At 45.5% G+C, this 14727-nt stretch overlaps 1 protein-coding gene across 6 annotated transcripts in view; it reads right to left on the bottom strand.

Annotated features, from left to right (window-relative positions):
- The window catches only part of LOC121293109 (F-actin-monooxygenase MICAL2-like), a 590417-nt gene that overhangs the window by 109990 nt on the left and 465700 nt on the right, over positions 1–14727 (bottom strand). For all 6 annotated transcript variants that reach the window (XM_041215769.1, XM_041215771.1, XM_041215772.1 and 3 more), the window contains 2 exons: positions 8970–9162; positions 2550–2734 (listed from right to left, as the gene is read on the bottom strand). In XM_041215769.1, coding sequence (XP_041071703.1) covers positions 2550–2734; positions 8970–9162 — 378 coding nt within the window. The remainder of the gene's footprint in view (positions 1–2549; positions 2735–8969; positions 9163–14727) is intronic.

The raw sequence follows: 14727 nt of genomic DNA, 5'->3' as shown, positions 1-14727 counted from the left end.
CCCATCCCACCAGCACATTAAGGTATGATCAGGGATAGTCAGCATGGCTTTATCAGAGGGAGGTCATGCCTAACAAATTTGATTGAATGTTTTGAGGAGGTGACCAGGTGTGTAGATGAGGGTAGTGCAGTTGATGTAGTTTATATGGATTTCAGCAAAGCCTTTGACAAGGTCCCACGGGGGACACTTATAAAGAAGCCAAATGCACATGGGATACAGGGTAATTTGATAAGGTGGATTCAAAATTGGCTTAGTTGTAGGAAACAGAGGGTGATAACAGAAAGATGCTTTAGTGACTGGAAGCCAGTGTCCATTGGCATACCACAGAGATCTGTGCTGGATCCCCTATTATTCGTCATTTATATAAATGACATAGGTGACTATGTGAAGGGTAGGATTAGTAAGTTTGCAGATGACACAAAGGTTGGCCAGGTGGTTAACAGTGAGGTTGAGTGTCTTGGGCTACAGGAAGATATAGATGATGGTCAAATGGGCAGATAAATGGCAGATGGAATTTAACCCTGAAAAGGGTGAGGTGATACACTTTGGAAGGAGTAATTTGACAAGGAAGTATTCAATAAATGGCATGACACTCAGAAGTTCTGAGGAACAAAGGGACCTTGACGTGTGTGTCCATAGATCTCTGAAGGCAGAGGGCCATGTTAGTGGGCTGGTGAAAAAGGCATATGGGACACTTGCCTTTATCAATCAAGGCACAGATTACAAAAGTAGGGAGGTTATGTTGGAGTTGTATAGAACCTTGGCGAGGCCACAGTTGAAGTACTGTGTGCAATTCTGGTCGCCACATTATAGGAAGGATGTGATAATATTCAAGGCTATGGGCCAAGTGCTGGTAAATGGGATTAGGTAGGTAGGTCAGTTGTCTCTCACGTGTCGGTGCAGACTCAATGGCCGAAGGGCCTCTTCTGCACTGTGTGATTCGGTGGTTAAACCCCCTGAACCCCATCTCTCCAGCACATTAACCCCCTGAACCCCGTCTCTCCAGCACATTAACCCCGAGCCCCATCTCCCCAGCACATTAACCCCCTGAACCCCATTCCTCCAGCACATTAACCCCCTGAACCCCATCCCTCCAGCACATTTACCCCCGAACCCTATCCCTCCAGCACATTCACCCCTGAACCCCATTCCTCCAGCACATTAATCCCTGAACCCCATCCCTCCAGCACATTAACACCTGAACCCCATCTCTCCAGCACATTAACCCCTGAACCCCATCTCTCCAGCACATTAACCCTCTGAACCCCATCCCTCCAGCACATTAACCTACTGAACCCCATTCCTCCAGCACATTAAACTCCTGAACCCCATCTCTCCAGCACATTAACCCCCAAACCCTATCTCTCCAGAATATTAACCCTCTGAGCCCCATCCCTCCTGTACATTAATTCCCTGAACCTCATCTCTCCAGAATATTAACCCCGAACCTCATCTCTCCAGCACATTAACCCATTGAACCCCATCCCTCCAGCACATTAACCTTCTGAACCCCATCTCTCCAGATTAACCCTCTGAACCCCATCTCTCCAGCAGATTAACCCTCTGAACCCCATTTCTCCAGCAGATTAACCCTCTGAACCCCATCTCTCCAGCAGATTAACCCTCTGAACCCCATCTCTCCAGCAGATTAACCCTCTGAACCCCATCTCTCCAGCAGATTAACCCTCTGAACCCCATCTCTCCAGCAGATTAACCCTCTGAACCCCATCTCTCCAGAACATTAACTCTCTGAACACCATCTCTCCAGCACATTAATCCCCAAACCCCATCCCTCCAGGAGATTAACCCTCTGAACTCTATCTCTCCAGCACATTAGCCCCCTGAATTCCATCTCTCCAGCAGATTAACCCTCTGAACTCCATCTCTCCAGCAGATTAACCCTCTGAACCCCATCTCTCCAGCAGATTAACCCTCTGAACCCCATCTCTCCAGCAGATTAACCCTCTGAACCCCATCTCTCCAGCAGATTAACCCTCTGAACCCCATCTCTCCAGCAGATTAACCCTCTGAACCCCATCTCTCCAGAACATTAACTCTCTGAACACCATCTCTCCAGCACATTAATCCCCAAACCCCATCCCTCCAGGAGATTAACCCTCTGAACTCTATCTCTCCAGCACATTAGCCCCCTGAATTCCATCTCTCCAGCAGATTAACCCCCTGAGCCTCATCTCTCCAGTGCATTAGTCCCCTGAATCCCATCTCTCCAGCAGATTAACCCCCTGAACCCCATCCCTCCAGCACATTAGCCCCCTGACTCCATCTCTCTAGCACATTAACCCCCTGAGCCCCATCTCTCCAGCATCCTTTATTCTCCAGTGATGACCTGTGTTGATGCTGTTGATCTGAATCTCCGCTCAGGATTCCAAAGTGAGACTCGCTGCTCTTTGCCATTTAAGAGACACGCCTGCGTTTACCTAAGCATACCCCTAGGTGGGCTCCAGTGGATGGGCTCTGGTGCTTCAGTCTGGGACTGAGATCCTCACTTTGAAGATGAAACCCTCTCCCAACCAAACAACATCACTCACCGTAACTTGACTCTGATTGCTCCTCATTCTCATCCTCTGCCTCACTGTCTCCCTCTAGGTCACCCTTCAGCAACCGATGAATCCTCACTGCTTCCATCCATGGGACGCCCCCCAAGTCCGAGGGAGTCAGTGCATTGTCCTCATCCTCTTCTTCATCCTCCATCTCATACTCAGAGCTACTGCAACTAAACCAAAGACAGTCTTTTGTCAGTCATGCCCTGACTGTGTTTTGAGGTGCAACACAAACAGCAGAGGGTAAATCAAGCCAGTCGACAGGGGCTGTAACAGACTCATAGGAACCAGACAGGACGAGACACAGCCAGACATAACTGAACAGGAACTAGTCATAAACAGATAGGAACTAAGTGTAGCCAGACAGGGCCAATTTTAAGTGCTCCACCATTGGTGGCCATGCCTTCAGTTGTCTAGGCCCTGAGCTCTGGAATTTCCTCCTTACACCTCTGTCTCTCTGCCTCCCCTCCTTTCAAACACGCAAGAACATCTACCTCTTTGACCAGGTCGTTAGTTATCTAACCTAATATCTCCTTGGCTCAGTATCATATTTTGTTTTATAATGCTCCTGTGAGATGTCAAAGAGGCTATATAAATATAACGTTGTTTGAGAAGACCAGGCATGACACAGGATTAAACACAACCAGACAGAATGAGACAGGAATTAGACATGAGGAGACACAAACTTGACACAATTAGACAGCACTAAAAACAACCAGACAGGGTCGGATAGGAACCAGACAAGAACTGGACACAACCAGACAGGATCAGATAGGAAGCAGACGGGAACTAGGTACAACGGGACAGGAACAAGACAGGATCAGATAGGAATCAGACAGAAACTAAACACAAGCAGACAGGAGATTGAAATGACCAGACAGGACCAGACACAGCTGGCAGGACCAGATAGGACCAGGCATGAGCAGGCAAGAGAGGAAACATTCGCTTTAAGCTGGTTTATAATAAACATGTAAAAACATTGATACTAAGGTTCCAATGATCAACATATATATTTAGATTGCACCTTTAACAGAATGAAACATGCCAAGGCATTTCACAGGAGCATTATAAAATAAAGTATAACACCAAGTCACATAGCAGATATTAGGTCAGTTTCAAAGAATGTTCTAAAGGAGAAAAGGGAGCCAGAGAATAGAACAGGTGCTCCTTTCTCTATCTTTTATCAGCCTCAAATAGCTGGTGAGTCTTCTTCCTATGTCTCCAAGCTAGGGGAGTGTAACTTTCTATTATTTTAGCTCTATAAATTAAGAACTAATTGGCTAATTAATTAAGGTTAGACAGACATGGCAAGGATGCTCGTGTGCCATGACTACAACATGTGTGAATCTGTGGAACTCACCGCAATCCTGGAGGACCAAACCTGCAGCTTAGGCAACTTCAACTCAGAGTTGCTGAGCTGGAATCTGAGTTGTGGACATTGTGGGACATCAGGGAAGGGGATAGTTACCTGGACACTGTTCCAGGAAGCAGACACACACCTTTGGTTAGACAGAACTTGGTCAATGGTCAGAGATAAGAGGGTGTGACTGCGAGTCAGGCAGGTATGGAGAACCAGTGAGTAGTGATGGAGGAGCCTCAGCCCTTGTCTTTCTCCAACAGTACGCGCTGCCTGCTACCTAACTGGATGAGGAGAAGGACTGCAAGGTGGATGAACAGACTGGCCAAGGCACCATGGTGAAGTCTGAGGAGCGAAGAGGAATGTGGTAGTGATGGGAGACAGTTTAGTCAGGGGGATAGATACTGTTCTCTGCAGCCGTAACTAGGAATTGTGAAGTTCTGTTGCCTGCCCAGTGCCAGGGTTAAGGACATCTCCTCATGGCTGGAGAGGAACTTGGAGTGGAAGGGGAAGGATCCAGTTATTGTGGTCCACATGAGAACCAATGTCATAGGCACAACCAGGAATGATGTTCTGCTGAGAGAGTTTGACTAGTCTGGATCCAAATTAAAATTCAAAGGTAATCATCACTGGGTTGTTACCTCAGCCACGTGCCAATTGGTGTGGAGTCAAACCGATTAGAGAAACAAATGTGGTGTAGAAGGAAGGGATTCTGATTCATGAGTTAGTGGCGTTAGTACTCAGGGAAGAGGGAGCTTTTGCACTGCGATGGGCTCCACTTGAACAGGGCTGGGACCAGTGAACTAGCCAATTGTATAACTGGGGCTTCAAATTACTGGGGGGAGGCAGCGGGATAGGGTTCAGGTGAAGGGAGATTTAGAAATCCAAAGAGAAAGGTCAAAGCAATGGAGCAGTGTAACGATGTGGGTAAAGACAAGCCGAGTGGGGTTAATTGTACATCAGCAAATATGGTCCATGCAGGGAACAATGTCAAAAAAAATGAATTTAAAGGCTCTTTAGCTAAATGTGCAAAGCATCTGCAATAAGACCGATGAACTAATGGCATAAATGGTTTAGATTGAATCACCAGAACAGAGACATGGTTACAAGGTGATCAAGGATGGGAAATTAATATTCCGGAGTCCACAATATTGCAGAAAGACAGACCGAATGGCAAAGGAAGAGGAGTAGACCTGATAGTAAAAGATGACATAAGGACATTGGTGTGAAAGGATCTGGCCTCAGAAGATCATGAAGTAGAATCAGTATGGGTGGAAATTAGGAAAAGCAAGAGTCAGAAAACACTGGTGGGATTGTTTATAGGCCCCCTAAAGGTAATTATACCATTGGACAGAGCATTAAACAAAAAATTATTGGAGCCTGTAACAAAGGAAATGTAATAATTGTGGGGGATTTTAATCTTAGTTTAGACCAGGGCAATCAAATTGGCAAGAGTAGTACACAAGATGAGGTTGTAGAATGTTTTCATGATAGTTTTTTGGAGCAATACTTTGGTTGAACTGACTAGGGATAACGCCATCTTAAATCTAGTATTGTGTAATGAAGCAGGTTAATTAGTAATGTCATAGTAAAAGATCCACAGGGAAATAGTGATCATAATATCATAATAATGAATTCCATGTTAAGTTTGAAAGTGACATACTCCAATTGTAAACAAGAATCTTCAACTTAAACAAAGCCAATTATATAGGTGCGAGGGGAGAACTGGCTATGGTTAATTGAGTGAATTCAAAATGTCGAACAAAAATATATTCCAGTGAAAAACAAAAACTCAGCAAGATAGACCCATCCATGGCTCACTCAGGGAATTAAGGAAAGCATTAGATTAAAAGAAGAGGCTTATAATGGGGCAAAAAAGTAATAAGCCCGAGGAATGGGAGTGTTTTAGAAACCAGCAAAGAGCCATCAAAAAGTTGATAAAAAGGGAAAAAAATACTCAAAAGCAATAGGGGCATAGGGGCAATGAATACAAGAGCAAGGAGGTTATGTTGAATTTGTATAGGACACTAGGTTACCCCCAGCTAGAATATTGTGTACAGTTAAGGACATCACACTTTAGGAAGCATGTGAAGACAATGGAGAGACTGCAGAAAAGATTCACCTGAATGGTCCCAGGGATGAGGAACTTCAGTTATGGAGATTGATTGGAGAAGTTAGAACTGTTTTCCATGGAGAAGAGAAGGTTGAGAGGAGATTTGATAGATATTCAAACTCATGAAGGGTCTGGACAGAGTTGATAGGGAGAAACTGTTCCCGCTCAGGAAAGGATCAAGATTTAAAGTAATTGGAAAAAGAAGCAAAAACAACATGAGGAAAAGCTTTTTCACACAGCGAGTGGTTCAGGTCTGGAATGCACTGCCTGAGAGTGTGGTGGAAGAAGGGTCAATTGAAACATTCAAAAGAGAATCAGACTGTTACCTGAAAAAGGAAGAGTGTGCAGGGTTACGGGGAGAAGGCAGGAGAAGTGAATTGCTCATCGGGAGTCAGTGCTGACACGAGGAGCCAAATGCACTGTAACAAGTGATTCTGTGAGCAAAACAATTAGGAGCAGGAGTAGACCATTCGGCCCCTTGAGCCTGCTCTGCCATTCAACAAGATCATGGCTGATCTGACTGTGGCCTTAACTCCACTTTGCTGTCTGTCCCCTATAACCCTTGACTCCCATGTCAATCAAAAATCTGTCTAATAAGCCTTGAATATATTCAATGACCCAGCCTCCACTAGTTTCTGGGGAAGAGAATTCCACAGGCTGATGACCCTCAGAGAAAAAAATTCCCTTTATCTCAGTCTTAAGTGGAAGACCCATAGTTTTTAAACTGTGTCCCATAGTTCTAGTCTCTCCCACAAGGTGAAACATCCTTTCATCATCCACCCTGTTAATTCTCCTCAGGATCTTGTATGTTTTGATAAGATCACCTCTCATTCTTTTAAACTCCAATAGGTAAAGGCTCAGCTTGCTCGAACTTTCCTCGTAAGATAACCTCATCTTCCAAGCATTCAGTCGAGTGAATCATCTCTGCACAGCTTCTAATTCAATTATATCCTTTCTTAAGTAAGGAGACCAAAACTGAACTCCAGATACAAAATAGAAAATGATAGTAAAACTAGCCAGAAATATAAAAATAGATTGTAAGAGCTTTTATACGTATATAAAAGAGAAGAGTAGCTAAATTAAACATTGGTCCCTCAGAGGCAGCGACAGGAGTTGCCAGGGGGTGTGGGGAAATGACAGAGATATTGAGTAAATACTTTGTGTCTGTCTTCGCAGTAGAAGACACAAGTTCCATTTCAGAAATAGATGGTAACCTCAGGGCTAAAAAGAGCGAGGGAATTAAGAAAATTAATATCAGCAGAAAGAAAACATTGAGGAAATTTAAGGGACTAAAATCTGACAACTCCCCGGGACCTGATGGCTCTCAGGCTCCGAAGGATTTGCTGCAGAGATGGTAGACGCATCAGCTAAGATTTTCCATAATTCCTTAGATTCAGGATCGGTCCCAGTAGATTGGTAGTTGGCAAATGTAAAACCATTTTTCTGCAAAGAGAGAGAGAGGAAACAGGGAACTACAGGCCAGTTAGCATAACATCAGTTGCTGGAAAGATGTCTTAACAATGCACTTAACAGTGCATAGTATGATTAGAACAAGACAACATGGTTTTATGGAAGGGAAATTGCGTTTGACAAATTTATTAGAGTTTTTAAGGATGTACCTAGCAGGATAGATAAAGGGGAACCAGTAGTATACCTAGATTTCCAAAAAGCATTTGATAAAGTTCTATACGATAGGTTAATAAACAAGATGAGGGCTCATTAAGTTGGGGGTGATGTTCTATCATGGATAGAGGATTAGTTAATGGATAGAAAGCAGAGAGTGGGCATAAACCAGGCTTTTTCAAGTAGGCTTGCTGTGGAGTGCTGCAAGGATCAATGCTGAGGCCTCAGCTATTTACAACTGATATTAATGACTTAGATAAAGAGAGAGTAATGTATTAACGTTCGCTAACAATATCAAGCTAGGTGGGAATTCAAGCTGCGAGGAGAAAACAAGGAAGCTACAAAAAGATATAAACAGGTTAAGTGAGTGGACAACAAGTTGGTAGAGAGAGTTTAATATAGGGAAGTGTGAAGTTATTCACTTTGGTCATAAGAATAAAGAAGCAGAATATTATTTTAAAACTTGTGAAACTTGTAAATGTTGATGTTCAAAGTGCTCGTACAAGGAACGCAGAAAGTTAGCATGCAGGTGCAGCAAGCAATTAGGAAGGCAAAATGGCATGTTGGCCTTTATTGCAGGGGGATTGGAGTACAGGAATAAGAAATTTGCCACAGTTGTACAGGGTTTTGGTGAGACCACATCTGGAATACCGTGTGCAGTTTTGGTCTCCACATTGAAAAAAGAATATACTTGCATTGGAGTCCGTACAGTGAAGGTTCACTAAATTAGTGTGTGGGATGAGGGGGTTATCCAATGATGAGAGGCTGAGTAAATTGGGTTTACTCTCTGCAGTTCAGAAGAATGAGAGGTGATCTCATTAAGGGACTTGATAGGGTGGACTCCGAGAGATTGTTTCCGCTGGTCGGGGAGTCAAAATCATGGGGGCACACTCTCAGGATAAGGGGCCGATTATTTAGGACTGAGGTAGGGAGAAATGACTTCACTCAGAGGGTTGTGAATCTTTGGAATTCTCGACCCCAGAGCAACGCCTGTGGTTGCTCCATTGTTAAATACATTTAAGGCTGGGAGAGGCAGATTTCTGATGTCTCAGGAATCAAGGTATATGGGGAACGAACAGGAAAGTGGAATTCAAGCCCAAGATCAGCCATAATCGTATTGAATGGTGGAGCAGGCTTGATGAGCCATGTGGTCTACTCTTGCTCTTATTTCTTGTGACATTGACCTTCTCAACACTGATCCTCTCCCCGACACTGACCTTCCCAAACCGAGATTGACATTCACCCCCACCCATCCCCGGACCTTCCCCCCTCACAACCCCCCTGACACTGAGCTTCCCCACCACCCGACACTGACCTGCTGCCTGGTTCCTGACTGGCTTGCTGAAACGCGCTGCTCAGGTTGTGCTCAGCAAGCGTCTCTTCGGGCACCTCCTGCAGATCTTCCTCCCGTTCCAGTGAGACACGGATATTCTCCAGCTCGATTCTCTCTGGGGTACCACGTAATCGCTTCGCCTGGCACGGCTCCACCATGGCATCAGTAAGCGTTCCTGAGACAAGAAAACAATCACATTTGCAGCATATGAAGTGAGGTGGTGACAATGGTGAGCCTCAGGGTGTTTCACTTTGATTCACAGAATTAGGAGGGCAGACAGTGATTGAGAGAACACAGCGCTGCCCAGGTAAAAGAAGGAATACACGACAAGGGAAAGAGAAGTGTGACATGAGTCACTTTGGCAGGAGATAGAGAGAGGCAATAGAGACGTAATGGTACAGCTTGAAAGGGGCAGAGGGACTTGGTGGTGCATGTTTAAGATGTCAGGGCATATCGAGGGAGTTGTTTGCAAAACATAGGGGATCTTGGGCTTCATAAACAGAGATATTGGGCCGGGTTTTAATTACCAAATCGGGTAGCTCCGATCAGGAAATTCCTGACTCCGCAGACCCGCCTCGGTATAACATGCTCCTTTACATGCTGTTTTCACATTGGGGAGGCAGGGGGGTGGTAGATTCGCCCCTGGAAATGGATGGGAGGTGGTCACATGGGCAGTTGGGTGCTGCAGCAGGCTGATTCAAAGGCCCATCTCAGTTCTCCATGACTTTGTCCGAGTTGTTTGGTTACATTTTAGGTGAGAGTATCCCAAACCTTTTCATACTCTGGCCCCATTTTGAGGTTTGGCAGTTGTCATGACCACAGAGTGTGAGCCAGATGGTAGGCAGGGGTAAAGCTGTAAACCTAAGGTGAGGCGAGGTGGGGGAGGGGGGTGTTGTAAGTGCAGGGGGGCTGTTTGCAGGGTTTTTAAATAAAAAGCTGGTGTTTTTGAAGCAGAAATCAGGCCACAAGATCGTTCAGTTAGGCTGCGCCCACCATTTTTAAAAAGTGAGGATTTAAAGGGACCTCACAGCTCCACAGCAGCCATTACTGCCTCAGAGCTTGCAACCCCAAAGTTTCACCTCGTGACCCCACTGTGGGTTGCGACACACAGTTTGGGAACTCTTGTTTTAGGCCCTCACCCCACATCACCCTCCCACCCACTCCCCATGCCACCACATGCCCCCCACCCATACCCAGGGCCCCTTGTAACTCCCCAGTCCAACTCAATGCCAACTCATGCCCTCCACCCAGTCCCAATGACCTCTCATACCCTTTATGCCGACACATGGCCCTTCCACAGCCATTTACCTAGTATACACTATGTAAGAAACAATGAACCCTATAGTAACTATGGCATGTGTGCAACTGCTTAGAAAAAACAAATTCTTAATTTTTCAGAAAAAATTGATGTTCCTCCAGCCCTATAAATGTGTCAAACACACCATTAAGGTATCAATAAAAGAAGCTTTAAGCACTTGTTATCTCTTAACCTTGTGCAGATAAACATTGAGACATTGACAAAAGAGACAGAGCAGTAAAACAAGCAAAGTCAACACCTCCCTGTACCATGTAAATGAACTCACTCATATAATCTTTTTATAACAGTCTGGGCTCTCGACCAAGCCTCATTATAGATTTTTAGTAGCTGAGGTCCCAGCACTGATCCTTGTGGTACTCCACTCTTCACAGCCTGACAACTTGAAAATTCCCCATTTATGCCTACTCGTTGCTTCCTTTCCATTAACGAATCCTCTGTCTATCTATGTTGATATATTAACCCCAAATCCATGAGCTCTTAGCTTGCCTATTAACCTTTTGTGTGGCACATTATCGAATGCCAAATCCAGGTATACTATATCTACTGCTTCCCCTTTATCTATCCTACTAGTTACATCCACAAAAAACTCTACTAAATTTGTCAAACCTGATTTCCCTTTCGTAAAACCATATTGATGTGTTCTAATCTGATGTGTTCTAATCATACTATGATTTTCTAAGTGCTTTGTTAAAACTTCCTTTATAATACATTCCAGCATTTTCCCAATGACTGATCTCAGGCTAACTGGTCTGTGGTTCCCTGATGGGCAATTCTGGGTTGTGAAAGGTGCCATAGAAATGCTAACTTTTCTCTTTCCTTTATTTCATTCTCCAGCAAAGGCCTTTTACTCCATCTCTCTCTCCCTCTCTTTTACCTGCTCTCTTCCTCTGTTTCCCTTTCCCTGTAATTCCCCTCCTCTTGTAAAAGCATCAATGGGCTCTGGGATTTCTGAACATTTTCTCTGGTGCTGTTTCAAGAGGTTGAACCTTCCACTCATAGCACCAGTTAAATCTCTGCAGCCTGTGTATTAATAGAGGGCTTTCACAGGTACACTGCATGTTGGGATAGGCCAACCTTGACAGGCAAGCAATTCCAATATTACCAATATTAGAAAGTGTGCTCTTCACACTTGAGACACTACTTCTAAAAGCAGGAACAATATGACAAATTATCAAATAAAGGAAGTAATCTTTCAGACATTGAACCCCGACACCCCGAGGACATCAACTCTCCCAATGGAACCCATCATTACAATTTATTAAAGGACAAATCACCTTCTTTACAGCGAAGTGTCAGCTGTGTCCACACTCATCACAATCCATGTCCTAGGTTATGAACGATACACGGAGGACTCATTGGATATGAAGGATGGTGGTGGCAAGGGACACTTGTTTTCAGGTCACTCTCTCTCTCCCTGTTCTCTGATCTCTCTCTCGCCCTATCCCTGTTCTCTGATCTCCCTCTATCCCTGTTCTTTGATCTCTCTCTCTCCCTGTTCTCTGATCTCCCTCTCTCTCTCCCTGTCCTCTGATCTCTCTCTCTCTCTCCCTGTTCTAATCTCTCCCTCCCTGTTCTCTAATCTCTCTCTCTCCCTGTTCTCTGATCTCTCTCTCTCCCTGTTCTCTGATCTCTCTCTCTCCCTGTTCTCTGATCTCTCTCTCTCTGTTCTCTGATCTCTCTCTCTCTCCCTGTTCTCTGATCTCTCTCTCTCTCAATGTTCTCTAATCTCTCTCTCCCTGTTCTCTGATCTCTCTCTCCCTGTTCTCTGATCTCTCTCTCTCGCCCTGTTCTGATCTCTCGCCCTGTTCTCTGATCTCTCTCTCTCCCTGTTCTCTGATCTCCCTCTCTCTCTCCCTGTTCTCTGATCTCTCTCTCCCTGTTCTCTGATCTCCCTCTCTCTCTCCCTGTTCTCTGATCTCTCTCTGTCTCTCTCCCTTTTCTCTAATCTCTCCCTCCCTGTTCTCTAATCTCTCTCTCTCCCTGTTCTCTGATCTCTCTCTCTCCCTGTTCTCTGATCTCTCTCTCTCCCTGTTCTCTGATCTCTCTCTCTCCCTGTTCTCTGATCTCTCTCTCTCTCCCTGTTCTCTGATCTCTCTTTCTCTCTGCTCTCTAATCTCTCTCTCTCTCCCTGTTCTCTAATCTCTCTCTCTCTCCCTGTTCTCTAATCTCTCTCTCTCTCCCTGTTCACTAATCTCTCTCTCTCCCTGTTCTCTGATCGATCGCTCTCTCTCTCCCTGTTCTCTGATCTCTGTCTCTCTCCCTGTTCTCTGATCTCTCTCTCTCTCCCTGTCTCTAATCTCTCTCTCTCTCCCTGTCTCTAATCTCTCTCTCTCTCCCTGTTCTCTAATCTCTCTCTCTCTCCCTGTTCTCTAATCTCTCTCTCTCTCCCTGTTCTCTAATCTCTCTCTCTCTCCCTGTTCTCTAATCTCTCTCTCTCTCCCTGTTCTCTAATCTCTCTCTCTCCCTGTTCTCTAATCTCTCTCTCTCTCCCTGTTCTCTAATCTCTCTCTCTCTCCCTGTTCTCTAATCTCTCTCTCTCTCCCTGTTCTCTAATCTCTCTCTCTCTCCCTGTTCTCTAATCTCTCTCTCTCTCCCTGTTCTCTAATCTCTCTCTCTCTCCCTGTTCACTAATCTCTCTCTCTCCCTGTTCTCTGATCGATCGCTCTCTCTCTCCCTGTTCTCTGATCTCTGTCTCTCTCCCTGTTCTCTGATCTCTCTCTCTCTCCCTGTCTCTAATCTCTCTCTCTCTCCCTGTCTCTAATCTCTCTCTCTCTCCCTGTTCTCTGATCGATCTCTCTCTCTCTCTCCCTGTTCTCTGATCGATCTCTCTCTCTCCCTGTTCTCTGATCGATCTCTCTCTCTCCCTGTTCTCTGATCGATCTCTCTCTCTCCCTGTTCTCTGATCGATCTCTCTCTCCCTGTTCTCTGATCTCTCTCTCTCTCCCTGTTCTCTGATCTCTCTCTCTCTCCCTGTTCTCTGATCTCTCTCTCTCTCCCTGTTCTCTGATCTCTCTCCTGTTCTCTGATCTCTCTCTCCTGTTCTCTGATCTCTCTCTCTCTCTCCCTGTTCTCTGATCTCTCTCTCTCTCCCTGTTCTCTGATCTCTCTCTCTCTCCCTGTTCTCTGATCTCTCTCTCTCTCCCTGTTCTCTGATCTCTCTCTCTCTCCCTGTTCTCTGATCTCTCTCTCTCTCCCTGTTCTCTGATCTCTCTCTCTCTCCCTGTTCTCTGATCTCTCTCTCTCTCCGTTCTCTGATCTCTCTCTCTCTCCCTGTTCTCTGATCTCTCTCTCTCTCCCTGTTCTCTGATCTCTCTCTCTCCCTGTTCTCTGATCTCTCTCTCTCCCTGTTCTCTGATCTCTCTCTCTCTCCCTGTTCTCTGATCTCTCTCTCTCCCTGTTCTCTAATCTCTCTCTCTCACTGTTCTCTAATCTCTCTCTCTCCCTGTTCTCTAATCTCTCTCTCTCTCTGTTCTCTAATCCCTCTCTCTCTCCCTGTTCTCTAATCTCTCTCTCTCCCTGTTCTCTAATCTCTCTCTCTCTCCCTGTTCTCTAATCTCTCTCTCTCCCTGTTCTCTAATCTCTCTCTCTCCCTGTTCTCTAATCTCTCTCTCTCCCTGTTCTCTAATCTCTCTCTCTCTCCTTGTTCTCTAATCTCTCTCTCTCCCTGTTCTCTGATCGATCTCTCTCTCTCTCCCTGTTCTCTGATCTATGTCTCTCTCCCTGTTCTCTGATCTCTCTCTCTCTCTCTGTCTCTAATCTCTCTCTCTCTCCCTGTTCTCTGATCGATCTCTCTCTCTCTCTCCCTGTTCTCTGATCGATCTCTCTCTCTCCGTTCTCTGATCGATCTCTCTCTCTCCCTGTTCTCTGATCTCTCTCTCTCTGTTCTCTGATCTCTCTCTCTCTGTTCTCTGATCTCTCTCTCTCTCTCCCTGTTCTCTGATCTCTCTCTCTCCCTGTTCTCTGATCTCTCTCTCTCTCCCTGTTCTCTGATCTCTCTCTCTCTCCCTGTTCTCTGATCTCTCTCTCTCTCCCTGTTCTCTGATCTCTCTCTCTCTCCCTGTTCTCTGATCTCTCTCTCTCTCCCTGTTCTCTGATCTCTCTCTCTCTCCCTGTTCTCTGATCTCTCTCTCTCTCCCTGTTCTCTGATCTCTCTCTCTCTCCCTGTTCTCTGATCTCTCTCTCTCTCCCTGTTCTCTGATCTCTCTCTCTCTCCCTGTTCTCTGATCTCTCTCTCTCTCCCTGTTCTCTGATCGATCTCTCTCTCCCTGTTCTCTGATCGATCTCTCTCTCTCTCTCCCTGTTCTCTGATCGATCTCTCTCTCTCTCCCTGTTCTCTGATCTCTCTCCCTGTTCTCTGATCTCTCTCTCTCTCTCCCTGTTCTCTGATCTCTCTCTCTCTCTCTCTCTCCCTGTTCTCTGATC

Source organism: Carcharodon carcharias, chromosome 21, assembly GCF_017639515.1.
Source record: "Carcharodon carcharias isolate sCarCar2 chromosome 21, sCarCar2.pri, whole genome shotgun sequence".
Taxonomy (NCBI): domain Eukaryota; kingdom Metazoa; phylum Chordata; class Chondrichthyes; order Lamniformes; family Lamnidae; genus Carcharodon; species Carcharodon carcharias.
The sequence above is the reverse complement of the archived record's forward strand: the minus strand, read 5'-3'. Positions and strand labels throughout refer to the sequence as shown.